Source organism: Mustela lutreola, chromosome 1, assembly GCF_030435805.1.
Source record: "Mustela lutreola isolate mMusLut2 chromosome 1, mMusLut2.pri, whole genome shotgun sequence".
Lineage (NCBI taxonomy): Eukaryota > Metazoa > Chordata > Mammalia > Carnivora > Mustelidae > Mustela > Mustela lutreola.
In genome coordinates, this window is record NC_081290.1 from 220,085,175 (window position 1) to 220,112,473 (window position 27,299).

The following is a 27,299-nucleotide window of genomic DNA, read 5'->3' on the forward strand; positions in this document are numbered from 1 at the left end:
CAAGTTTATTTTCTCTCTCCCATACAAGTTTGAGCTGGCATCGCAGCTTTGCTCACAAGACTGGTAGGTTCCCAGTTTCAGGTCTAGGTAGGTGTCTGGCTGCTTCATAGTCCTTCAGGTGCTCCTTGCGTCTCCGAATCCCCTGGAGCAGGATGGAGGGGGTGTAGGGAGGAAGGAAAGGAGGACATGATCCAGAAATTGTGTTCAGTTTCTCACGTTCCCTTGGCTAGAACTTTGTCGTGTGGCTGCAGGGTAAGGTGGGAAGTAATCTTTAACTTCGGTGATCATGTACTGAGCTAAAATGGCTAAATCAATGCATTATTGTAGTGGAAGGGAATGAGATTTGAAGGCATACTAGCAGGCACTGTCACAGTCACCATTTTCTGTCAAAAGAATTGCTAACCTCCTGAGCCTTTATCTGATCAATGACTTTAAAACCTTCCCATGTCACATGTTGTGAGTTGAGATCTGAGATACACTAAAAGAAGTATTAGAGCTTAGAATGGAAACATTTCACAGAAACTGAATACAGGAAACATCAAATGCTTAAAAAGAAGAGGAGGAAGCAAATCCAAACTGCCAGTGCTCGGTATAAATGTGCACCCTCCCATCAGATTTTAGGCCCAGCAGTGGTCCATGTTGACGGTTTTACATAAATAGCACACAAGTCATGGAAGTCACTTTTTAAGTGGAAGGAGAAAAGAACTGATGCAAAGATGAATTCTAACAGTCACAGGATGTCGAAGATCTGAAGCGAATCTCAAAATGAGGCCAGGGCACGCCATCCCTCTGATCTGGTGTCTGGGGGCTTTAAGGTAAAAATGCCTCGCTGACCTCAGTTAGTCATGCAGAGGGGAGTCCAGCATAGTTCATTTTCATTCCTCTTAGGAGGGAAATGTTGCAAGGCCTAGCATATTTTTATAGCTGAGACTATACAAAAAGATGGCCCGAACCCAAGAAGGCAAGAGGTCAGTGAGTTGAGCACCCAGTTTGAGGAAGGAAATGCTGACAAAATTTTTTACCAAGAATCTGTAAGGACATCTGAATCCGCAGTCCCTTTCAAACTCATTCACTCTACCGGAAACCTAAAAACATTTCTATATGAAGAATTTTTAAAAGCATCTTGAAGGTTTTTAGCACTTACTCAGATCATAAGAATAGAATGATTAAAAACATAACCAACTGAAAGAGTCATAGTTAAAGAAAAGGCAGCCTTTCTGAGAACTTGAGCCTCATAAAGTCACAGGAATAGGAAATGGAAATAACTTAATCTAGTTAAAGTCACTAATATTTAGAAAGCCTCTGCTGCTTGAGGGCACATTTCCTTGCATCTAGTGCAAAAGCCAGTTTTATTCCAAGAAAAATACAGAGAACTGTTGTGTTGAGCTCTAGTAAAACAAAGAAGGATCAAGCAGGCCTTTAACAAACAGCCCTTTATTGCCACAAAAATCCCCTAGCCTCTCCGTTCCCTGAATCGCACTAGTGTCTGGCTATAGGACTCAAAAAGAACCAGAAATGTTACCACTGACCCACGGTGCCCACCCAGCCTCCTCCACACTCTTAAGAATTTTGCAAGTGGGTTTACGACTGGTCCCTACAGCCTGATGTGGATCAGCAGATCCTGGGTAAGGCCCCTTGGAGCCCTCATGCCAGGCGGCAGCTGAGTGCCTTTCCCCCAGCCAGCCCGGAACAGAAAACCCCTTCATGCAGCCATCCTCAGGCACTGGTCAGCGCCTCACAGCATGTGACGGATGGGACCCAGGCATGCTCTGTCCCTACATGGGAATGCACTGCAGAGACAGTCGGACACCCTGGGCCTTACTGGCAGAGACTCCTGTCAATTACCAGTCATTATTTCAACGACCTGTATCGCATGTCCAGTATGTACAGGTTATATGTCCTCTTTAAAATAATTTAAAAAAAATTTTTTGAAGATTTATTAGAGAATGCACGAATGGGGGAGGGGCGGAGGGCAAAGGCAGAGGAAGAAGCAGGCTCCCCGCTGAGCAAGGAGCCCAATGTGGGACTCAATCCCAGGACCCTGGAATCATGACCTGAGCCAGAGGCAGATGCTTAAACAACTGAGCCATCCAGGCACCTCACATGTCCTCTTTTTCATCCTTAAAGAAATCCTGCAAGATGAGAATTAGGTCCTTGTAATATAGAAGCGGAAACAAGGCTTAAAAGAGGTCAAGGGACTGCCCAAGATTCAAGATAGCCAGCCTGACTCCACAAAATGTGTTTTCCCATACTCTGCCTTATCTCTTTCCATCTCCTTAATTTCTTCAAATTTATCTAATTCCTGGCCCAAAATAAGCAATTTCCTCGCCTGAGGCTAAAGCTGCTAACAGTCTCTACTCTTCCACCCCCCAAATCTTGAATGGCAACATATAAAACTCACATGCTTGGTTATTCTAAAAACTGAAACCACTACATAAAATCCTTCTAAATTCATCTTAAATTTCTTTTCCAAAATTATTACTAAGGGTGCTAAAAATAGAATGTTGCAAGTTAAATACAACCACCCACCACACCTAGAACATGTCTAGATGTCCTGCCTTCTCCTCTTTGCTGCTGGTATGAAGAGCGACCAGGCTCTTACTGGACCTTAAGCATCTTGAAGAAAGGGGCAATTTCATTTTGCCTCCCTAATGCCTTACACATAGTGCCTGGCTGGAAGGACTTGTTTGATCAACAATTTCTCGAGTGAGTGAGACTGATAGGAGGTTCACAGTAGTACAGGGGTTTGTTGAGATTTGCTTTGAAATGTCATCTCACAAAGATACAACCCTACACTGAATTTGGGTTGTTAAAAACTTTTTTTTTTTTTTTTAAGAGATGGTACCATTCTGCAAATTCTAAACACAAGAAATTATATTAACAGAAGGAAAGAACATTCTTCCCTTTCCTTTTCCAAAGGATGCTTTTTCTACTCTGACATCTTCTTGGCAGCAAATAAGACTTTTAGCTATTTGATATTTTCTTCCAATTCAAATTCACATTGTAAAGTGAAAAACTGCCACGACTAACAAGTTAATGCTGGAATCCTACCATGTTATGCCTGGCTTGTTTTCATAATCTCATGGTCTGAACTTCCCAAGAGTGAGAGAAAAACAATGTCAGTTTCTGCTGATCTACTGAAACCAGTGGGCTGTCACATAGCCTCTGTTTGTTGGTTTACTGGAAGCTCTTTGATTTGTCCCAGTGGAAAGGCAGTAAGTTATTTTTTCCTATCTGAGAAAAGTAAAGATAAACCTTATCTATAAAAAGTTTACCTTTCTTTCTTAAAAAGAAAATTGGCAAATCCACTTCATATTGTTCCGAACTTTTCCAAAGACATTTCTGTTTCTATTGACCTCTGAAAGACCACTCTAACAAAATGTTCTGCCCTCCCATCAGGAAACACTGTCACTGCCATTCACACTGCAGAACATAAACATCGCCTTTCCACACTGTCACTTTATGGAATGGACTGGAAGATAGATATTTGGGAGACATTTTGGGGAGTAACCTTTTAAAATATAAAATATCAGTCAAGTATACAAATTTTAAGCGTCCTACTTAATGTTTATAAAGTGAAACATCCATGTTAACTGCCACTCAGATCAAGATTACCAGAAAACTCCTTTATGTACCATCCTAATCATTCCCTACCACAAAGGTAACCACTATTCTGACTTCCATCATTAAGGTTAGTATGCCTGTCCTGTTTTGTGTAAATGGAAGCATATCATATGTGCTCTTTTGTGTCTTCTCTCTTTTCTTCAATCTTATGTATATAAGATTGAGCTATGTAGCTATATTTGGCACTAGTTTATTCTTTTGCATTGCTGTATAGTGTTCTACAATGTGACCCTCCATCCCTCCCTCTCTGTCTCCCCTCTTTTTTTATTTGCGTGCACGTGCACATGTGTGTGTATGTGTATGTATGTGTGTATATATTTATTTATACATTCCATTACTGACAGTCATTGTGTTGTTTCAAATTTTGACTACTATCAGTAAAGCAGCTAGGAATATTGTTATCGTGCCTTCTGGTAAACATAAACACTCATTTTTGTTCTGTATTAAAACAAGAATGGAACTGCTGGATCATGACATATATATATATATGACATGACATATATATATATATCATGACATATATATATATATATATATATATATATATATATATACACATATATATATGTTCAGGTTTAATAGATACTGCCAAACATATTCCAAAGTCTTTATGCCAAGTTATGATCCCACCAACTATTACAGAAGAGTTCAAGTTGCTCTGTATCTTTGTCAATATTTGTGCTGTTTTTAACTTTTAACTTTAGTTATTCTGATGCATGTATATCAATCTTCTTTTTATGCTTAGCAGTCATTAGGATATACTCTTTTGTGAAATGCCTATTCAAATCTTTTGCTCATTTCCCCCTAAAATGGTTGTCTTTTTTCCTATTGATTTGTAAAAGTTCTTTATATATATTAGATATTTTTTTGTTGGCTACATATATAGAAAATATATTCTCCCAGGATGTGGCTTGCCTTTTGACTCTTAATAGTATCTTTCAATGAAAAGAGACTATAATTTTCATGAAATTCGATTTATCAGTTTATGATTAGTGATTTTTATAGCATTTTTTCCCCAAAGGAGTAAGTGACACAAGGAGCAGTAGACTTGGAGAAGGGGGCATGTGGACCACCACAGCTGAATCCACATTTACACACCAACCAGATATAGATGTCAATTCAAGCATAGACTTGGAGAATCTATTGAGTATGTAAAGGGGAACACGAAGACATTCTGTTATATTTCCTACTTGAAACTTATTGTTTTACCTTCCATATTTAGGTCTCTGGTCCACTTGGAATTGATTTTTGTGTATTAGGTATGATACAGGTTCGAGGTTCATTTTTCCCATACACAATTGACTCAGCATTTTTTAATTGGGAAAAAAAGAAACTCCCCTGCTCCCAAATTATAATGGCATGTTCATCAGAGGTCAAGTGATTTTGTGGGTTGGTTTCTGGACTCTTCATTCTGTTCCATTGGACTTTTTAACCTTGGGTCAAAACCACACTATCTTAAATATTGAAAGTCTTGCAATTTGGTAATAAGTTCTTCAATTCTGTTGTTTTTCTTCAAGATTGTTTTGGCTGTTATAGGTCTTTTGCTTAGGTTATAGATTTCCATAATAATGTTAGATCATTAATTTCTGTAAACAAAAACCTGCTAATTTTTCTTGAGATTGCACTGAATCTCCAGATATAGGAAGAACTCACATCTTAACTCTTTTGAATCATCATCCATGATGATGGTGTATGTCTCTATTCCCCATTTATTATATAATCTCTAATTTCTCTCAACAATGTTTTATAGTCTTCAACATAGAAGTCTTGCTCATATTTCATTGGATGTTTTTCTTGATTTTGATGTTTTTATTTAATTAATTTATTTTATTATAAATGATTTAAATTTTTCCCAGTTGTTTGCTGTAGTACAAAGAAATACAGTGGATCTTTGTTGACCTCTGCCCTGTGACTGTTAAATTCACTTATAAATTCTATTAGTTTGTAGATTACTTTGGATTATCTACGTACAGAAACTTGACATCTGTAAGTAGTAGAGTTTGCTTCTTCCTTTCTAATCTCTATGCTTTTAATTTCTTTTTCTTGCCTTTATTGAACTGGCTATAACTTCGAGTTACATTAAATACTGTTGAATATTAGTATGATAGTGAACACATGTGTCTTGTTCCTGACCTCAGTGGGAAAAGGTTAATATTTCACTATTAGGTACAGTGTTAGCTATAGTTTTTTGAAGATATTACTTGTTTGCTGAGAGCTTTACCATACTATTATGAATTTTTATCATAGTATTGAATTTTATCAAATGCTGCACCTGTTGAGATGATCGTATGAGTTACCTATGTTCCATTCATTTTACCCTTTATTTTTAAATTTTAAGATATAAATTCACATGCAATTATAATGGGCACATGATATGATGAGCACTGGGTTTTATAAGCAACTAACGAATCATTGAACACCGCATCTGAAACCAATGATGTACATGTTGGCTAATTGAATTTAAATTAAGAAAAGATAATATGAACAGATAGCATGTACTCTTTATCCAATTTCCCTCAACAGCATAATTTTTCAGAATTATAGTATAATATCACAGGCAGCATATTCACATTGATTTAATCCACTGGTTCTGTTTGTGTTTCCACTCTGATTTCTGAATGTTAAACCAACCCTGTGTTCTTTATTCGTGAAACATGTATAACTGGATTCAATAAGCTAATATTTTTGTGGGGATTTTACATCTGTATTCACAAGAGATATTGGCCTGTTATTCTCTTTTCTTGTAATGACTTGCCAGGTGTTGGTGTTAGGATTATATTGAGCTCATTGAATGATTTGGAAGTGTTTCTTTTTTCTCTGTTCTCTGAGTTTGTGTATGTTTGCTACTCTATCTTTTTGAAATCCTTGGAGAAATTTACCAGTAAAGCAAGCCATCTTGGTTTGAAATTTTCCTTGTGGGAAAATTTTAAGTACATATTAGATCTTTTTTTTATAGATTGGGGACTATTCAGAATTTATTTTTCCTCCTGAAAGAAATGTTTTTCAAGAAATGTTTCCATTTCATCAAAGTTGTCAACTTTATTGAGAAAGTTTTTTCCTTTAATTTCCTTTTATGATGTTTTTCATAATGTCAGTAAAGTCTGTAGTGATACTTCCTTTTTCATTTTTTTTTAAAGGTTTTATTTATTTATTTGACAGACAGAGATCACAAGTAGGCAGAGAGGCAGAGAGAGAGAGAGGAGGAAGCAGGCTCCCTGCTGAGCAGAGAGCCCGATGCGGGACTCGATCCCAGGACCTCGAAATCATGACCTGAGCCGAAGGCAGTGGCTTAACCCACTGAGCCACCCAGGTGCCCCTTCATTTGTTTTTTGTTTTCTTTCTTGATTAGTCTTAGTAGGAGTTATCAACTTTACTAGGAGTTATCAACCATTCAAACTGACTTTTGGCTTGTTGATTTTCTCTTTGTCTTTGGCCTTATATTTAAAAGATGTTCCTTGTAGACAGCATTATAAGTAAGTGTAGCTTTAAAATGGAAAGTTGATGTCAGATTCAGGCACAGTCGTAGTCCTTATCTTGTGGCACTCACAAGAGGGAAGTGGTAATGGTCTTGAACCAGGACTCAGCAGTTTAGACTTGTATTTTTTTCTCTAAGATTTATTAATTTATTTGACACAGAGAGGGCTGGAGGGGCAGAGAGAGAGGGAGAAAGAATCACAAGCAGATTCCCCACCAAGCGTGGAGCCTAGCCCGTGCTCCATGTGGGGCTTGATGTAAGGTGGGACATGGCGCTCCACACAGGGCTCCACATGGGGCTCGATCATAGGACCCTGAGATTGTGACCTGAGCTGAAATCATGAGTCTGCCCCTTCACCAACTGAATCACCCAGTTGCCCCCAGCAGTTTAGACTTAACAGAAGTGAGAGGAAAAGGATCTCACTCTTGGTGGAATATTTTTATATAATAAATTACCACCCTCAAATTCATTTGTTTCTAAAGCATTTAATATTTATTATAGTGTTAGATTAAAGAAGAATAGGCTTGAATTGTGGCTTGGCTGTCTATCATTCAGCACTCTCAGAGGCAAAGCTGTGTAGTCAGTGCTATACAGGTCTCAGAATTCGTCTTAGAAAACTCCTAACTGGGGCGCCTGGGTGGCTCAGTGGGTTAAAGCCTCTGCCTTCAGCTCAGGTCATGATCCCAGGGTCCTGGGATCGAGCCCCACATCTGGCTCTCTGCTCAGCAGGAAGCCTGCTTCCTCCTCTCTCTCTGCCTGCCTCTCTGCCTACTTGTGATCTCTCTCTGTCAAATAAATAAATAAAATCTTTAAAAAAAAGAAAACTCCTAACTGAACTGTTTCTTATTGGAGTGATAGATGAAGCAGCAGACTTTAAGTGGTAAGGAAACTCAGAAACCATCTTGGGCCCATTATCATTTTTCTGTATACTTGGATATAGAAATATAAAGTGTACTCTCATTTTTGTCATGCAGATAAATGAACAGCTGAATACTTGGAACTTGGATTTTAAATGTCATCATGACCTTTAGAAATAACAACTGGTTTAAAAATGAACCAAAGTGTAAATAAAATGGGCAAGCAATACACTTAAGTTCCCAATGAAAATTTATAAGAAAAAGTTATTTTTGCTTTGCAGTGTTTGGTTTTAGAGAAAAGACTTCATCATTTTATATGTGATGCGGCTTTCTGGGCGCCTGACATCTTCATAACATTTGACTGGAATTTCTTTCTCTTGAAAATGAATGGGCATTTTCTGGCTCTTCACACTCATGAGTTTCACTTGCAGGGGCCCCAGGTTTACATAATCCTATGGTGAACAGACACAGAAGAGAATAGGAGAGGTTATCCAACAGGGTATCAGTCTTAATAGTTAGGTTTCTTTTATTATAGTTGGCCTTGATCTGACAGATTTCATTGCCCTCTTAACTGCCTGAATAACATGTGAAATATGAGAGCCACTGTAAACAGAAAACCACTCAATAAGCTTGTATACCCAGTGGGGCATGGTTTCAAGAGCTCCCAAAGAGCAGGCAGCAAGCCAACAGGCTTGTCTTTCAGGGAGTTGGGTGGGGAGCACCAATTAGAGTGGGGAGATACATTCTCTCAAAGTCTTTAATTGGTAAAAGAAAAGTGTTGGCTATATGTAGCCCTCTGCTGGCCAGGATATAACCACAGCAGAGTTTTCCACATTATTCAAGAACAATGGGAAGGATCTGTAAACATCACTTTGACTATAAATATTCTTATTAAGCAAATGCTCCATGAATTTTTCACTTCTCAAAGGACCACTGGGTACTGTATAAGTAAAACTGACATATTCTGTCAAACTAACTATAGCTTAAGATATCCGCACATGGAATTAGAAATCTCATTTACATGAAATCCCAGCCAACCCAATAGTGGGTTGAACAGCTCAGGCCCTACCCAGCATGCCTTCCTCTTAGAAGCCTCCTCAAGCCATAACTCTCTCTTTTGAATTCCTTCAACATTTCAGCAAACCTTTCCTGAGTTCCTACTTTGGACCAGGCCCTGTACCAAGTGCTGAGGTGCAATGATAAGGTCACAGACGGACTGGTCAGGGAGACAGATACAGGTGCTACTTTCCTCATGTATATTGATTAGTGATTTTCTAATCTGTCTTCTAGAATGTAACAGTTTGAGGGGAGGACCTTCCATATAGGCATCTTTGAAACTTCATTTCTGCCTATTCTCCCCATAAATTCCCAAAATCATCTAACAAGTACCTGGCATGTGTGGGGTTTTCAAGAAACATTTATTAGAATTTAGGAAAAATCACTGAATGAAAAAAGGAAGGCATTATTTTGTTCCTCAAAAATGCATATAGTTGTGTTTATTTTATTTTAAAAATATGTGATTATAGAGCTACACGAAACACAAGATAGGAGAAAAACAAACTGACGGATGTCTCCAACATATTTCAGAGTCTGCTCAAGCTGTGATGACAAAGTATCATAGATGGACTGGCTTACGCAGCAGACATTTAGTTAGTTCTCACAGTCTGGAGACTGGGAAATTCAAGATCAGGGTGCTACACTGGATGGGTTCTGATAAGAGTTCTCTTTCTGGCTTGCAGATGGCTGCCTTCTCGCTGTGTCCTTACAAGGCAAATCCTCTTCTTATAAGTCACCTTCCTATCAAACTGGGGCTCCATTTTTTTTTTAACCTCATTTAACCTTAATTACCTCCTAAAGACCCTATCTGTAGATTGGGTGTGAGGGCTTCAACATATGAATATGGTGGGAGTGGGAATGGGGATGGGGGATCCAATTCAGTCCATAGCATACATAGTGCCATTTCCACCCTCAAAAACCTCCATGGAAAGTAAGAAGCCCTTTCATTCAGCCAAATGGTATGTGATTTTGGAATTTTGTAAACAATGGTGCACTAGCCTGAGGTCATGATAATATACCAAGTGTCATGATTTCAAAACCCCCATGGGGGTATTTGAATGCCATAGAGACTAGAACTTTAGTCTTTGTCACTTGATGTTAGCAGGACTGAGGTGTATTCAGCTAAAATGGTTTTTGTTGATTTTTTCAGTTTCTTCTGCTTTCATACAGCACTCGTTCTCTTATCAGACTTTAAGTTCTAGGAGAATTTTTAAAGTTATTGGTAGTACCAAGAAGGAAAATGGCAAGGGATAGATATGGGAGTAATTGGAATGTACCAAAAAGGCTTTAAAAGTAAAAAGCTTTGACACTCCAGTTTTCACCTAATATGGTATATGTGGCAGTCTATACTTTCCAAAGATGGCCATACCAATACATATCCTATCCCACATGCTGTTCTTAGAGTGTGGTGCTCCTTCCTCTTTCCAGATGCAGGAGCTACATTCCCTCCCTTTGGGTGGAACTTTGTAACTATATCAACGACTAGAATATGAGAAAGAGATGGTATTTGATTTCCAAATATAAGTCTTATAAAATATTGCAGCTTTCACCTTGGTCTCTGGTATTGCTTGTTCTCAGAGAAGGCAGACACCATAATAGAAACAATAAGGGCACCCTGTGGAGAGCCCATGTGAAGAACAGAGACTCCCAGTTCAGCCAGCATTCACTTGCCAGCCATATGAGTGAGCCACCCTGGAAGTGGATCCTCCTGCCCCAGTCAAGCCTTCAGATGACCTCATCGCCCCCGCTGACATAGGACTGCAACTGCCTGAGGGCCCAAGTGAGAACTGTCCACTGGAGCCCTTCCCAAATTCCTAACCAACAGAAGCCATGAAAGAGAATAAATGACAGTTGTTATAAGCTACTAAGTTTGGAGGTAATTTGTTATATAGCATTAGATAACTTACATGGTATACAAGGAATGAACCCCTGTTAATGAATATATGTAGCAAAATGCACAAGAGTAGAAGTGAAAATTCTATCTAGTGAGAGATATGAATGGTGGGCCAACTTTACTAATAAGTTAGTCTAAATAGAATTTTTCAATATCCATGTTTTAAGTTAATTTTCTCAATCAATAAAATGACATGTACTCAAAAGTACATGAATACTCGTAGTACTCAAAAATTTTTTTCATGAATCTTACCTTGAAATCCTTCTCATCCTCATATAGTAAGTATTTAATATCAGAGGGCCCAAACTCTATACATGAGCTGTTTTCTTCATCTGTCTGCAGTTGCTTGGCATATCTGATACCATCCTCATGACTGAGATACAAAGCACTGTCCTCTGCTGATGAGCTCATGAGGTCTCTACCTTTTACTTCTGCAGGTTGCAATTTTTGGATGAATACAAAGAAATTGGTTATTTGGGGATCGAGAAAAATGAAAGTACAATATACACTTTCTCACACTTTTAATTTGAAAGAGCTTTGAAAAATATAGAATCTATGTATTAAGGTGAGAGTGATTCCCATGTTTAGAATCTCTAAGTTGTATGCCTTTCTGTTAGCTGTTAGGTTTTGGTAATCATATGGTAACTTACATCATATGGTAACTTATGTGCGTGCTGGTATTTTGGTTGGTTGACTAAACAGGAACCAAAAACACACCAGTGTAGACAGCACCCCATCCCTCTCACGAGTATTTAATGTAATTCTAAAACATAGTGACTTTAATTTGAAAACAGGACTAGAGAAAGCTGCAAGAAGAGAAATATGGAGAAGCTGGCATGTATTTATTCCCTGAATAGCTCCTGGTTATGAGGTACCTGTCTATAATAGATGCTCAGTAAGTATTTGTTAACTTAAAAAAAAAAAACAAACCGTATCACCATTACAATAAAATAATACCCCCATATATTTCTGGCAACTCCAAAGGCGCTTTAGGCGGAGGTTTCAGTCCAGCAGCTTGAGTAAGATATAGTTGCCTAAAAAGAACAAATGAGAAAAACAGCCTGTCAGTCAACAAATATTACACCATCTGCTCACTGGTGTCTTTCTCTCTGGTAGGTGTTGGAGACACATAGATGAAAAATGAGACATAGTTTATACCTTTGAGGTCCATGAGGCCCAGTGGGGTACAGAGAGGCCTACAGTATTTTAGGGTGATGGTCTCTACCCTGATGGGTGAGTAGGCGAGTGTGACAAATGCTGAGGGACAGAAGCAACACCTGATGGAGCTTTAGGAGTCAGGAAAGGTTTCCAGGTGCAGACGGTACCTGAACTGAGTCTTGAAGAACCAGGGACTGTTTGCCAGGGAAGGGCTTGGGGTAAGGAAGGGCATTGCATGATAAGGGAATAACACACTTAATGTCCTGGGAATGAAAGTGAGCACGACACCTGTTAGGGTGCTATTGTAGTTATTCAGGTGAGGGACAACTGGGGCTTGAATGGATGGTTTTAAAATGAAGAGAAAAAGAGAAAGACAGTGAGCAGCAGGAATCCCAGATGACATGGAGGCTCCGGCTGACACCGAGTGGCAGGTGATGTGTACGTCCACCAACGCAGCTCTCGGTGCACATGTGTAAGCCTGTGCTCTGCTTTTCGGCACCCAATGAACTTTCTTTTTTTTTTTTCCCTAAAGATTTTATTTGTTTATTTGACAGAGATCACAAGCAGGCAGGGAGGCAGGCAGAGAGAGAGAAGCAGGCTCCTCGCTGAGTGAAGAGCCCGACATGGGGCTCGATCCCAGGACCCTGAGATCATGACCCGAGCTGAAGGCAGTGGCTTAACCCACTGAGCCACCCAGGCGCCCCCCTCCACTGAACTTTCAACCAGAGTATATGATGTCTTGAAAGCTCCTGATAGCTTTGCCTGCAGACAGTGTGAATCGGACTCTTGCAGATATTCAAACCAGCCCCCATGCTTACCAGCTCAGCAATCAGAGTGAAGCCCCTGGATTATAGGTTGTCAATTATTTAAAGAACAGGAGTAAAGTGTTATTCAAAATGCGTAAGTCTCCAGCAAATAATATAACTGCATACAATATTTATGTTTGTAAAGGCTTTTTAAGGTTCAGCTCAGTAAAGGTCACTTTCACATGTAGCTCTGGTCTGCAGGTAGACATGTCTGAGGTCTTAGAATTCTCTTCTTTCCTGGTTTTCCCACTTTGAATCATTATGATCATACTAAATGTCTTAAACATTTAGATGTGGATTCTCTCATAACCATTAATTCGTTGTCACCTTTTATCACCACAGTGCACCAACACTTGATAATATGGAAAATACTTAAAGAATGTTATTATATGGGATGCCTGGGTGGCTCAGTTGGTTAAGCCGCTGCCTTTGGCTCAGGTCATGATTCCAGCGTCCTGGGATCGAGTCCCACATTGGGTTCCTTGCTCAGCAGGAGCCTGCTTCTCCATCTGCCTCTGCCTGCCACTCTGTCTGCCTGTGCTCACTCTGACAAATAAATAAAATCTTACAAAAAATAAAAAGAATGTTATTATATGAAGTTAGTGTTAGATTTGTAAGTATTGGTCCACTTAGCCTCAATTCTGTGGTGCTGGGGTCCCTGGGCAGTCACCTGTGGTGGACGTTCACCTCATCTCACGTGTCTAGCAGATACTATGACATTCTATGTGAGTTGTGAAGGAGGAAGTCTGGGGAGCACTGGATGGGAAAGGTAGTAACTCTGTTAGCTAAAATACCCCCATTCTTGAGCCAAATAGGAAAACACTTTTTGTATGTCCTTTGGGCATAGTTTGTGTGTATTTCTCACCCTCCTAGTATATGACAAGACTGAGTTGCCATAAAATATGCAATATGTATTATATTTCTTTGACTTGAAAATGGCTTATAGTAAAAGTTGCTGAATACACTCAAAAGTTATCCTGGAAAAGTGGTGGAACAGATAATTGAGGGTTAACACATTTCTGTTCCTTTATGCAGATCTTTCTAAAATATCCTAAACACTTGCCCCCAAGGAATTTATAATCTAGCAAGGTAGCAGCCATTAAATAAGTAATCACAAGTGTGATAAATACAGGTCACGAAGGAAAAGATTAGGGTGCCATGGAAGCATGTACCAGGGCTCCTAACCGGGTTCTCCTACACATTGCCCATGCTTTCTTTTTGCTTGGTCAGATTTTGAACGCATCTCTCCCAACTCAGAAGCCAGACTAAACACTCAGGTCTCTCACTAAAGAAAACCAAGCCACAAGGCACTAATGAACACTGTCAGTTTTATTGAGGATTTTTGTGGGGCTAGGGGTTAAATTGGGTAGAGTTAAGTTGCACCTGACAAAGTTAAGTTGCAAACAACTTCATGAAAATCTCCATTAAGAGTTGCTCATCTCCCTGCCCATCACAACCCAGTTCTCTGTGGCCAGTGAAAGAATTCCCCTTTGTAGAACAAGCCATTCCCTTCTGTGGCAGCACCAAATCAGATAGAGAAGACTGAGCGGACCAAAGCAGCAAATGGGGCTGGCAGTTTGGAGGGTAGCTCCTTTCTAAGATTGGGCCTGTTGAGAAAAGAAGGAAAGACAACAGCGGAGGCAGGGAAAGCGCCAGCCGTGGCTGTAGAGATGAAGACCTGCTGGCTAAGAAGGTGACAGCAGAAGCAGGATGGACAGGAGCGTGGAGCTGGAGACCTGATCAAAGAGGAGGGGGCTGACAAGAGTGTGTCGCTTCCTGGGGGGACGCTAAGGCCCACACCCCCTAGGACTCCTTGAGGGCATCAGCTCAAGAAACTGGGAATTCAGGAGTCCAGTAAACAGTCGACTGCCCGCCACGTCTGCACAGGCGTCTACCTCTCCAGGGCACCGCGCGCGGACCTTGTGTAAGGGAACAGGTGGCCGGCCCCTTCTCTATAATGCCCTGCCAGGCTTCAGCCTGTAACGCAGCTACATGATTCCTGTTTCTCCATGCTTGTATCCCGCAGCCCATACCTTAGCCCAGCAAACGAAAGCCCACAATACCTGTAGCCACCCTGCTTGGAACACATCGGGAAGTTTGTGAACAAGAAATACTCTGTCATAAACAGTATTTTTTCATGCCATGCAAACCACAAGAACTATTCGGGTAGGAACTTTTTGTGGCCCTTTCACCATGTTTAGTTTCTCAGCTTTAACTCCTGGACCAAGACATTTGTCTCCCGTCTTCCACATGCACAGCCTGCATCGGTGTGATTGGTTTCCCCTCTCTTCCTAAACATGCTACTCTTCGGGGTATCAGTTGTTTCTGACAGCTTGCCTAAATCATCACCACCACTCTGAATTTGAATTCCATATTCCAGGATCCCAGTTTTCCTCAAGACTGGTGTGTTAAGAATTCTTTTGTCAGTTCAGAAAAAGAGAGAGCCTAAAATACACTTTTGGTTTCTCTTGCTCAGGAATAAATGTGACTTGGAATGCAAGGCTATTTTCTCTGCCTGGAAGGTAGCTCGACTCTTCCACTATCAAAGGAAACAATGTTACAGTCCACAAGGTAACCCTAAGGGCAGAAGACCTCCAGGAAGCTACAGCAAAGCTGATCACACCTTGGTCTATCTTCTGCTGCACAGGTATGCTTTTATTTTTATGCCCATTTTCCCTGCTAACCTGGAGGCTTTTGAAGGTCAGCAGTTGTGATGTTCCTGGTTAGTGTTTGCTGTTAAGATTACAGTGCATTGTTAAAAGAAGCAAGCCAAAGTTAGCATGTATGCACAGCCGTGGCCATGTCATGAGTGCCTTTCTTTGCAGCTATTGCCATCCAGCTAGAGCATTAAAAAATTATATCATCTTTTAAAAATAACAACTTCTTACACATACAAATGTTTACAAGCTACTTTCTAGATATGCTAATGACTTTCACCTGGGTATTTTGAGATCCACAAGTCTACAGTTGAATAGTTGATCAATAAGCACCAGATTTTCTTCTTCCAGTTCATGAATAATGTTTTCCAATTTTTCAACTTCCTTCTTGTGGTTTGCAATCTGTTCTCAGAAGAGAATGGATGGATATTGGTACTTGTTCACTTAGTTCAACATGGTCTTCTGTAAAATACTCAACTCCTAAAAGTCCATTTGCCTGAGGGGAAGATCTATCCTGTATTATTTATCACTGGGTTTGCTTTGTCCTTCCTCTCTAAGAAGTGATGAGTGGGTCACTTTTCTGAATTGTTTGCAGAGCTTGTTTACATGGTTATGCAGTTACTAGTGAATGGCAGGAGTTGTCTTTTCCTACTCTTCAGAAACCCTGGTGCGTTCTATGTGCTGGAGGTAGAGATAAACATGAAAATAAGACTAATTAACTTATCGTGCTTAAATGAGGGAAGATGGTGATAAAAACAAAAAGCAGTGTGATCAAACCATAACAGAAGATGCTCAGCTATGGTGGGAGTTTCACTCTAGGTCTGGGGTAGGGGGTAAGGGAGAATTAATAGAGGAAATGACATCTAATCTGGATCTTGAAGACCAAGTCGGGATTCTTCAGACAACAAAAGAAGGTACACTCTAGGCAGAACAAACCACAGATTAGGCAGTTATTTTGGTTTTGGATAGATACAAAATGGATGTGGGGAGTAGGAGAGAAACTGGACAATTAGGGAAATAATGCTAAAGGGTTTTTTTTTTTTTTTTTGGTTTTTTTTTTGCAGGTGATGGAAGGTCATAGGTAGACATGGGTTTCATGTTTACTAAAGAAATATGATTAACTTAATTAAATATGAACAAAATTTGCTGCTTCTTTTGATGGAATTCCCATCAATCTTTAAGAAGGATATTTTGGAAACTTTGTCTAAAGACTTAGACAGTGGGAAAGATATATAGGATGTTACTAGGCTCACCTCTCTGCCTGCCTCATGTAGCATGAGCTATACAGGTGCTGCATTGTGAGGTGCTCATGGAGATAGGTCAGGACAATAGGAGAATTAGAAGAGTATAGAAAACGGGCACCTGGGTAGCTCAGTCAGGTAAGCATCTGACTCTTGATTTCAGCTCAAGTCATGATCTTAGGGTCGTGAGATCAAGCCCCATGTCTACTCTGGGCTCAGTGGAGAGTCTGCTTGAGATTCTCTCTCTCCCTCTTCCTATGCCCCTCCCTCCTAGCATGCTTTCTCTCTAAAATAAATAAATAAATGTTTTTAAAAAAAGACTATAAAAGAGAAAGTGATATGCTGATGGGAATAATGGAGATAAACTGGAAAAAGTAAGTATCTCAAGGGAATATGATGAAACAAACAAGGTTCAGGGGTTTAGATTCAGTATCTCTTGTTCGGTGTTGCCAAGAGCGTAGCTGAGATGAGTACTTAGATAACTAACATTTTTGACTTGTACTTTTGGAATCTGAAAACATTCTGTGTATTACTACATGCATATCTCTCACATAAGTCATGTATTAAATGCTTAAATTCCTACTATGGGCAAGGTTCTGTGTGAGACATTGAAGGATGCAAAAGTGAATGAGTTTCCCTCAAAGAGGCTTACAATCCGGTGAACAAATACACAAGTAACAGTAACATAAAGCGATACTAGTGCCATTGAAAAGGCTCAAATATTGCTGGAGGTTTATCGTTAGAAAGAAAAGCATATATTATTTACCTGCCTTAAACTATTTAGTAAACCATTTTAAGTCCATAATACTAAATTATAGAAAGCTTTTAGGGATTGGTGCTTTAGCATCTCGTGCATTGGGAGATCATCAGCTTGATTATGGGCTTGAATGTCTTAAGGAAAAGTTAATAATTTTCAAATGTCAAAGAATGAGGAAAATTATATTTAGAGTTTGTAAACAGAAGGAATTGATAGGACATTTGGAAATGTTTGACCCAAGGGCTTGGCATGCTTGGAAGGCAGCACACACAGTTCTTGGTCTCCTTCCAAAACTGAGAAGGAAGAGGTCCTTTTTGGGGAGTTAAGTCCGATCTTCCAAGCTAAGGATATCTTGTGGCATTACTGACCCTTTGGACTACTAACTAAGGTTCCCAACAATTACTGTTTCCAGTCTTTTGAAATATTAGGGAAATGAAAACTACTTCCTTTTTATCACCATATAAATACCTTTACATTAGGTATTTATTTACATTAGGGTAAGAAAGTTAAAAGGAGGAAGTAGAAGACCGCTTTTCTCTCCCCATCTGGGCTTCTCCCTAGATACCCAGAAATGTACTTAAGAGATTGAGAAAGATAATTTAAACTATTATAAGTTAGAGACTTAGGATCCTGAATTAAATGTGTGCTCTTGAAAATCTCCCCTGAAAGATGCAAGTTAGTTTCATGCCTTCTCACACTTGAAACTCTGATTGCTAACCTCTTTGAATCCCTTTGTCTAGTTTTTATTGGCTTTCTGTTTGTTGAATGAATCTAAGTCATTTGGAAATTTCAGTTTTCTTCCCTTCCTTAATTATCATGCTAAATAAAACCAGATAATGTAAGTCATGCATAGGACACTACATATCTTTTCCACAGATACAAGTTTTTGGTTATCGGTGAAAGATAGTTAAATAGAGAAATGCTTTCAGGACTTCCATTATTTTTTTTTTTTTGCACTGTATTTTAGTACCTTTTTTTTTTTTTTAAGATTTTGTTTATTTATTTGACAGAGATCACAAGTAGGCAGAGAGGCAGGCAGAGAGAGTGAGGAGGAAGCAGGCTCCCCGCTGAGCAGAGAGCCCGATGCGGGACTCGATCCCAGGACCCTGAGATCATGACCTGAGCTGAAGGCAGCGGCTTAACCCACTGAGCCACCCAGGCGCCGCTATTTTAGTACCTTTAATGACACATTTTTCCTGCAAGAGTTCCATTATTGAATATCCCGTGTTAATCATTCTAAACCTCTCTCAAAGAAATTAATTGACATACATTATTCTATTTCTGGGCAATTTTCAATTCTTGTGATAATACTTATAGCCAGAGATGGTATTTTTTTTTTAAAGATTTTATTTATTTATTTGACAGACAGAGATCACAAGTAGGCAGAGAGGCAGGCAGAGAAAGGGGAGGAAGCAGGCTCCCTGCTGTGCAGAGAGCCTGATGCGGGGCTCGATCCCAAGATGCTGAGATCATGACCTGAGTCAAAGGCAGAGACTTTAATCCATTGAGCCACCCAAGTGCACCCAGGGATGGTATTAATTAATTTTATGAGTAAATTTAATAATGCTAAAATAAGTATTTATTGAAATAAGGAGAAATTAAGTCTATTAAATTTCCTTAAAATGATTTGTCCTTTATTACTAAGCTCTTTTGTTCATGATTTAATTAAACTTGACATTTTTCCTATCTTTTATTTCTACTGAATCAGGGGAAATAAAAAATAAAATGAAACAAAATATCATTTGTGGCTTTAGTAAGAAGGATCAAAACACCAAAAAAAAACCCTTTCTTATCAGTCAGATATAAATTTTTACAGGTATTCTCTCTGAACCTAATATCTATGACATAAGACTTAAGATTTGAATTGTTAAATTATTATTAATTAGGATTATGCTGTTATATTCAATAAAAGTATCAAGATTAAACTGCTCCCTAATATTCTTTAACTGTTAGGCTCACCTTGAGTTTTGGGGTTTTTTAAAAAGATTTTATTTATTTACTGTGTTGTGCCCAAATTCCAAGACCCCCCAAAGACGACCACCAGAGTCCAGAGTCAAAGCCAAACAGCAAGGGTCGTTTATTACAAGTTCGAACCCGGACCTCCGCGCACTCGTTGCTGGTGACGCTAAGAGGTCCTGAGCTCAGGATCACAGCACTTTTTATACACTATTTGGGGAGGGAGGGACTTAGCATACATCATAGTATCTCGTAACAAATCACTACATACCGCGGGAAAATCAAACAGCAACTCTATAATATGACTACATTGCACAGAACGGGAAAAGGCTGGGATTAGATTATTGGTTAGGTCAAAGGGCTGTCATTCTTCAAACTGCTTAGTTGGCACTGCTAGGGTATGTGCCCCCTCAGGATTGGCCGGGGTCACCCTGCCGGGGTGCCAGATGGTTATTATCTCCCGTACCCAAAGCTGGGTGGGGGGTCCGGGGGCAGTCTCTTTGTCATGTCCAATTCTGGGTGGGGGTGTCTCTGGTGCCAGATGGCTGTTATTTCTCGGCCCAGAGCCGGGTGGGGGTCCGGGAGCGGCCACTCTGCTAGGTTCGATTCTGGGTGGGGGTTGTGTGGTTACAGAGTGCCTACAGAAAGTTTGCTGGTATTTTTCCATCTCCTCATGGGTTAGCAAGCGAAGGTACAGAAGCAGAAATAGGGTAATAGTTATAATTTAGGCATCTCAACTGGAGAGAGAAAGAGAGGCATGTGCACAAGAGCAGGGGGAGGAGCAAAGAGAGTGGGAGAAGTAGGTTCCCCACTAAGTAAAAAGCCCAACACAAGGGCCTTCATCCCAGGACACTGGGATCATGACCTCAGCTGAGGGCAGATGCTTAACCAACTGAGCCGCCCAGGCACCCATTCACTTTGCGTTTTTGAAATCAATATTCATTTTTTAAAACTAGGGATTCATCTTGATTCATTTTGGAAGTAGTTTGGACTCCTGTTTACCATGACTTTATAAGGGCAGCTTAAAGGTAATAGTTGCTATCATAGAAAGCACATTAATTTTTAAATTACTTGTTTCCCAGATTCACCAATTCTATTCAGCCAAATAGGGGGCAAGGAAAAGAGAAGAGAAGGTGATAGTGACATTTTTGCTTCAGGTATCTGAGCAGATGGTGAAAAAGGAGATGTAAGAAGTGAAAATTTAAAGAGAAATTTAACGAATCCTGCTTTAGTTATGTTGAGTACCTTTGGGACATCCATGTGGAAATATTTGGTAGGCAAATAAAGATACAGGTCTAGAGCTACGGACACACATGTTAGTGTTGAACACGCATATTTGAGAATCATGTACATATATATAACTTGCTAACAAGAGCTGTGTGTAGCTGAAATGAATTCTTCCAAAAGAGAGTGACTGTTCTTTCATGGACAGTATCTGAGCACAGGTTGGTGACTACTTGTCTGGATATAAAGGGAATTTCCAAGAAGTGAGTTTTGCACATCTTCTGTAGCACCTTGTAGTATCTAGACCAAAGATTATCTACCTCTTTTATCCAATAACATGCTTTCACATCTTTACCCAAGATCTAAGCCATGTACTTGATTCATATCTCGAATGAATATATCTATACTCATGGACATCCTTTTATTCAATAACTATATATTGAACATAGATTATTTATTAGTTCTCATGGATATGCAGTGTAAAATGCATAGCCTGCTCTCTGCAATGAAGAGATAGATGCAAAAACAGACAATTTCAACATATTTTAACAAGAGTCATGAAACAAGAGAGCACAGAGTAAAAATTACCCAACACTTTCTGGGGGAAATACAAAATGATTCAGAAAGAAATTAAGCATCAAAGTCTGTGCCTAAAAGAGAGTTGGGAGTCTTCCAGGTACATGAGTGTAAGGAGGGAAGACAGAGGGTGTGGTCTGTACAGAGTGAGGAGCACAGGACAGTGCCTCATAACAAAGAAGGTCTAGAAGTCCTCCCATGACCACATTCAGTGAGAGCAGTATTGCAGCGCTGGTATAGGGAGACCCAGACTTAAGGGTCTAAGGTAGCACACTGTGCCACTAGTTCTCACATGTTCTCCAGAAAGAGGTGTGAAGAGAGTCTGATGACCAAGCTAGGATAGGATGTAGAGCCTGCAATGGGTAGGGACATCTTGACCACTGGCAAATGGCTGCAACTGTGGGTTTGGTATTGGCTGCAACATGAGGTCCACAAGGTCAGAGCAGTCCATTCAGAAGTCACCAGTGCAGGGAGCAGACGAAAGCACGTCCTGTACAGACGAAAGGCAGAGGGAGCAAAGATCCAAAGGAAACCCACAGATCTAAGCCCTCTTCAGTGACATGCCCCACAAGAGGGTATGTAAGCCCCACCTCCTTATATAACAGGATCTGTCTTGGAGCAGAGCAGGGGGAAGTAAGGAAATCTAACCGACTGAACACTTATGCAAAGGAGACTATGTCATCCCAAAAAGGCAATTCAAAAACAGCAGGGAATGAAGTTAGAATGATCCTTCAGCCTTCCTCCCACTACCCAGAAGGAAGTAGAGTTTTGAGGAAGACCAGATCAATTTTAGGGCATAAAGAAGCTTCATACATTTGAGTATATGAGTCAGGATGCCAAAAATGATTTCTGGTTGTTATTGAAATTATTGATGGTATTCATTGAGTAACAGCTCGTAATAAGATTAGGATTCCACTTAAATTTTACTTTAGCTAGTCACAATTCTGTGCTTTTCCCATGTCTTCGGCTCATAAATTAAAGTCCTTTCCAGTTCAAAAAAATGAGAAAGAAGAAATTGTTTTTAAAATTCCACCTACTGGGATGCCTGGGTGGCTCAGTGGGTTAAGCTTCTGCTTTCGGCTCAGGTCATGATCTCAGGGTCCTAGGATCGAGCCCTGCATCAGGCTCTCTGCTCAGGAGGGAGCCTCATCACCCCCACCCCCCTGCCTGCCTCTCTGCATACCTGTGATCTCTATCTGTCAAATAAATAAATAAAATCTTTAAAAATAAATAAATAAAATAAAATTCCACCTACCTCCTTTTTCAGCCAGTCATTCTCCCAGATCTCTCGGTAGCTGCCCTTGTCAATGAACCGTATGGCATTCTAAAAGAAAGTTTCTGTATTAAGGAAGACTTGCAGCAGGTGCTTCACAATGAACTTACCTGATCATTTTACATTATGTTTTGCAATTATTTTGGAAATATATCTAAGAACTTTTGCTTCAGTTGTTCTTTATTCTCATATTATTTTTGGCTGATTCACGCTGCCTGATACAGGTGATTTAGAGAACTGGACAATAGCTATCCATTCAACTGGGCTTCCATTGTGACTGAATCTGATTGCCATGATGAAATCAATTCATTAAGTGATCTGTTCCATGATTAAAGCGGGTGAAATGCAGGGACCAAATACTCTTCAAGTTTATGGTCACAGACATAATCCAACATAGAGCAAAACCATGAGTAGATTCTCTTACTATTACTATTATTTTTAATCTGAAAGACTTCTGCATGTCAATAATAAAAATATACATATTTACAAACTTAATAGCAAATAGTTTCAGGGTAACTAGACTGTCTCCTGGAGAAAATCATTTTAGATGAAGAAAACAGAAAAGCATCACTTTGTCAGTAGTTCATAAAATGTAAATTCATTTTCAATTTTTGTTTATTTATAGTTTTCCCCAAAGGAACTTTATAATGGATGAAAGATTGCATTTATCTGTGAGGTACTTTTATATGGATACCGTGCTAGAAATTCCACATTCAGTAACTGAAGGGCATAACCAAAACAAGAGAGATTAGGAAAAATTTTATAGATCATAAACATAGACAGAAGTAATTTAAAAATATGTTAGGAATAAATTTATCTCAGTCTTTGAATTGGAAGATTCGCAATATTTTTTTTTCTTCAAATCATGCTAATTAGACTAAGGGTGCACCTACATTCCCTAGGAACCAAGACCTTTTCTACTCCAGCTGCCACTGATAGCTCTGAAGTGTCCTGGAACACAGAATTGAACAGAAGCAGAATACATCTCATAACGGAAGTTAGTCGGCTAGTGGTTTCATTCACTAACAATGGAGCAGGGGTCTTCAACTTTGGGTGCATGCTAGAATCTCCTGGGCAGTTTGACAAATCCAGAAACCAAGTCAACATCACAGGCCAATTACATGAGCATCTCTGAGGAACCAAATGAGTTAACCAAACTTCTCAGGTGACCTCCATATGCAGCCAAGGTTGCACAACAGTGGATTATCAGAAGCTAAAGTTATACTAAAATAGCCAGATAAAATGGGGAAAATTCACTCACATGTGTGGGTATTCGCCATTAATGTAGAGAAAAGACAATGTATCAGGTAGTGATTAAGAACGATGATCTGAAGGAGACATCTGGAATTCTGCCACTTGCTCTAGGAAAGCCACAAAAATTTCTCTGTGCCTCAGTCTTCTCATTAGTGAGTCCCTGCCTTATAGGATTGTTGAGAGACATGCATGTAAAATGCTCAGAGCAGTATCTGGAACAGTCCTCACGATATATTGAATGTGTATATTTGAAATATATTTGATCTACAGATGCATTTTTAATCATCTTAACTATGTTCAGATCATTTCATTGTCGACTTCACCGTTTCATCATATTCAGTCCCAAATGGGCTGAATTTTATGGGCAAATAAACTATTGGTCAGTTCTCCATAATCCTCTATACTTGTATAAGTACGTAAAAGTCATGCAGTAGGATAGTAACTGAAAGAACAATTGAACTAACAGTTAAGCAACAAACAATAGCAACTGAAATTCAGCGAAGAACTTTAAAGAAGACCAGATGTTTATGATTTTGAAGAGGAGATACTCTAAATGAAGAGACAGTCCCTGTGGGGATCTTCATAACCAGAGATGGTCTGGGGGCAGGGGAAGGACAGCAAAAACAAGGGATTAGAAAACATAAAATGTTGGAAATTATATCTCAAACTTTTCTTAAGATTTTATTTATTTGTCAGAGAGAGAGAGAGAGTGGGCATGAGCAGAGGGGTACAGCAGGAAAAGGGAGAAGCAGTCTCCCCACTGAGCAGGGTACCTGATGCGGGACTCGATCCCTGGACGCTGGGATCATGAACTGAGCTGAAGGCAGACACTTAACTGACTGAGCCATCCAGGCGCCCCTCAGACATTTTTTATATCCCCAAATATTAAAGCTCCGCAATGTAAAGTGTACTCTCTTAGGTTTGGATATATATGACAGTACTTTTTAGACAAATCATATTTCATTTTATAATGCATCCCAAACTTGTATTTAATAATTCGTTGTAGCCATTATTATTACTTAAAAATAATTGAGTAAGTTACTGAGCTCTTGTTCCTTATGAGCGCTATGCTACTTAAATCATTTCATTTAATCCCCATACTCTTCTTTAAAGGTAAATAACATTATTGCCCTTTTTTTAAAATTAGGAAACTGAAGCCCAGAGAGGTCAAGGAACAAATTTAGTTTATATTCCCAGTAAGTGGTAGAACCATGATTTAAACTAAACTGCCAAACTTCAGAACTCAGGTTCTTAATCATTATAATATACCATGGGAAAAAATAGGGGAGCAACTTCTGTTTTGTTTTTAAGAAAACTGAAATATACCTGTGTGGCCCATTCCTTCTTTTGATCCAGTTGCAACAAAGTTTCTCTGATTATTTTCTTTCTAGCATCTTCCAGAGTGACTTTATAGTGTTCTTTAAAAAGAAAATTAGAAGCTTTAACAAGGCTAGTCCTAGGTAAAACTATGCTGCTCATAAATTGTATCTTCAATGATCCTCTCTGCTCCTTTCTACATATTTTTCCCCCAAATTCTCAGGGTACATTTTTACTGAAGCATCTAGTACCTCCTGTTAGAAAAAATGCTCCAATAATTTGCCAACACCTTAATGTGAATTAGCTTAAGATGCTGTCTCCAAAGGATTGTTTTTCTAAAAATTCCCAATACTTTAGGGTAGCCATCTACCTTGCATATGACACACCTCTGATCCCATAACGGAAACATAAAGAAGATTTGATTATCTAAGGGAGAAGCATCCTATACCTCTGACTCCATCTAACTAAATTTCCAGTATTTTTGGCATGCGTTTCCTTGGGCAGGAAAGACAGAATGAGAAGACGGAGAGAGGGCTGAAGGGGCCGTGAAAGTCAGCCCCTCATTCTGAGTAGGGCTCAGAGCAAGAAAGGAGGACAGATATGAAGAAGTGCAGGATTCTTTATTCTCTCCAGATTTTCTTATGTCATAGTCAGGATTGAGAGAGCAAAGGATCATAAAATTTTAGGCCTTGAAAGATGCTTCGTAATCATACCGTCAACAACTCTGTTCAAGGGAAAGTGAGATAGAGTGACATTAAGGCTGCTGTAGAGAGTGGAGAGGAAGGAAACTGGTCTAACCTGACATGTGGAGAATAAGAAACTGGAAGTCCTCATGATTCCAACCCACATATACCCATCCAGACAACCTCTCTTCTTCTTACTCCCATTCGGAGTTATCACTTGGATATTTTAATCATTCCAATCTCATTTCTGATAGAATTTGTTTCAATTCAGGACCTAGTCCACTAGACTAAGGGTGGCTATTTAGTTGAAACTTCTACCCAACAAAACGCAACAGGCAGTCTAAGAGTTGCGATGGATCAGGAGTTTAGTTATAATGGATTTTTCATTCTTAACGTCTGAAAGAAACCATCACCTGGAGCTTGATTAAATATTAATTCTTTGCTGCAAATCCTAAAAAAACAGATAATCAAATATGCTCTGACTAAAGTTATAGCTGTCTCTAGTGCCATATTAACACTGATAAAGCAATAAAAATACCCAACTTGTTCCAAGTTCCATATAAAATTCTATGAATTCTATGAACTGTTTACCTTCGGAAGAACAGAGTAACCAGCACAAGGGAGGATATAAAAATCTCATTGCTAGCTTTCGTGATTCCCATGCTGCTTTGAGAAACAACAGTTAACCATGCATTTGTGAACACAGCCAAAGAAGCTGGGAGTATGAAACATCTCCTCCCCTTAAATTTGGAAATGTTGCCAATGGGAGCATGGGAGACTGTGGCTTTGTGCCTTTACACTCCTGGCTGTTCAGACCCCTAATGTGGCCACTTCTCAGAAGCTGATGGCAAAGCCTTGCTGGCTGAAGCTTGCTTTGCATCATTCTGCCTTCCCTGCTGTGTCTGGCTCCGTGTTGCTTTGCTCCCCCACTGTTTTCTGGAAGTCTGTTGCCCACTTTTCACACACTTATCAGTGTCACACGACCTCACCGTGCTGACCCCCTCCTGTGGGGAGGCTGGAGGTGGCCTCTTGTTAGTCTCTTGGAGATCACCAATGGACTCCCATTTTTACAGATGAAGAAATCAATGTTCAAAGAAGTAATGTTCCTTTTTTGTAAGTGCATTTGAACCCAAATCTTAGTGTACAAAGAAATTTTAGAGATTCCTGTCCTGTGTACCTGGTGAAGGACAAAAGTAAAAATGCTCTGTGACTCTGATATCTAATGACTTATCATAACCCCACACTTTCTGTATTGCTGGGCCTCACTAAGGTCGCCTTTCCTTTTATTGAGAAATAAAGCCTTTTCCTGGATAGAATAGTGACTGTGTGTCCTCTATTCACTATCCCAACATCTCCCAACCAAAGTTCAGGGAAGCAGCTCTGGGTGCTTCCTCCCCGACCACCCCCCAGAGCTCATGGATGGTCCCAAATAAGGCAGGGATGGATAGCTGACCACAGAATGGCCGACCCATGCCCCATGAGGAGGCATGG

At 39.7% G+C, this 27,299-nt stretch overlaps 1 protein-coding gene and 1 long non-coding RNA gene across 5 annotated transcripts in view; one reads left to right on the plus strand and one right to left on the minus strand.

The window, feature by feature from the left end:
* Positions 1-27,299, plus strand: part of LOC131839698 (uncharacterized) — a 51,768-nt gene that overhangs the window by 6,055 nt on the left and 18,414 nt on the right. Inside the window, exon 2 of the long non-coding RNA XR_009357049.1 lies at positions 15,347-15,517. This is a non-coding gene — a long non-coding RNA (uncharacterized LOC131839698). The remainder of the gene's footprint in view (positions 1-15,346; positions 15,518-27,299) is intronic.
* Positions 40-27,299, minus strand: part of CCDC83 (coiled-coil domain containing 83) — a 55,626-nt gene continuing 28,366 nt past the window's right edge. Inside the window, exons 6-11 of one of the 4 annotated variants that reach the window (XM_059187450.1) lie at positions 25,135-25,226; positions 22,537-22,605; positions 15,808-15,929; positions 11,864-11,940; positions 11,159-11,337; positions 40-245 (exon numbers count right to left, since the gene is read on the minus strand). In XM_059187450.1, the coding sequence (XP_059043433.1) occupies positions 213-245; positions 11,159-11,337; positions 11,864-11,940; positions 15,808-15,929; positions 22,537-22,605; positions 25,135-25,226 (572 nt within the window). In that variant the 3' untranslated portion in view covers positions 40-212. Of the gene's footprint in view, positions 246-7,946; positions 8,409-11,158; positions 11,338-11,863; positions 11,941-15,807; positions 15,930-22,536; positions 22,606-25,134; positions 25,227-27,299 lie in introns of those variants that run through there. The other 3 variants (XM_059187453.1, XM_059187442.1, XM_059187431.1) reach the window with 3 other exon arrangements.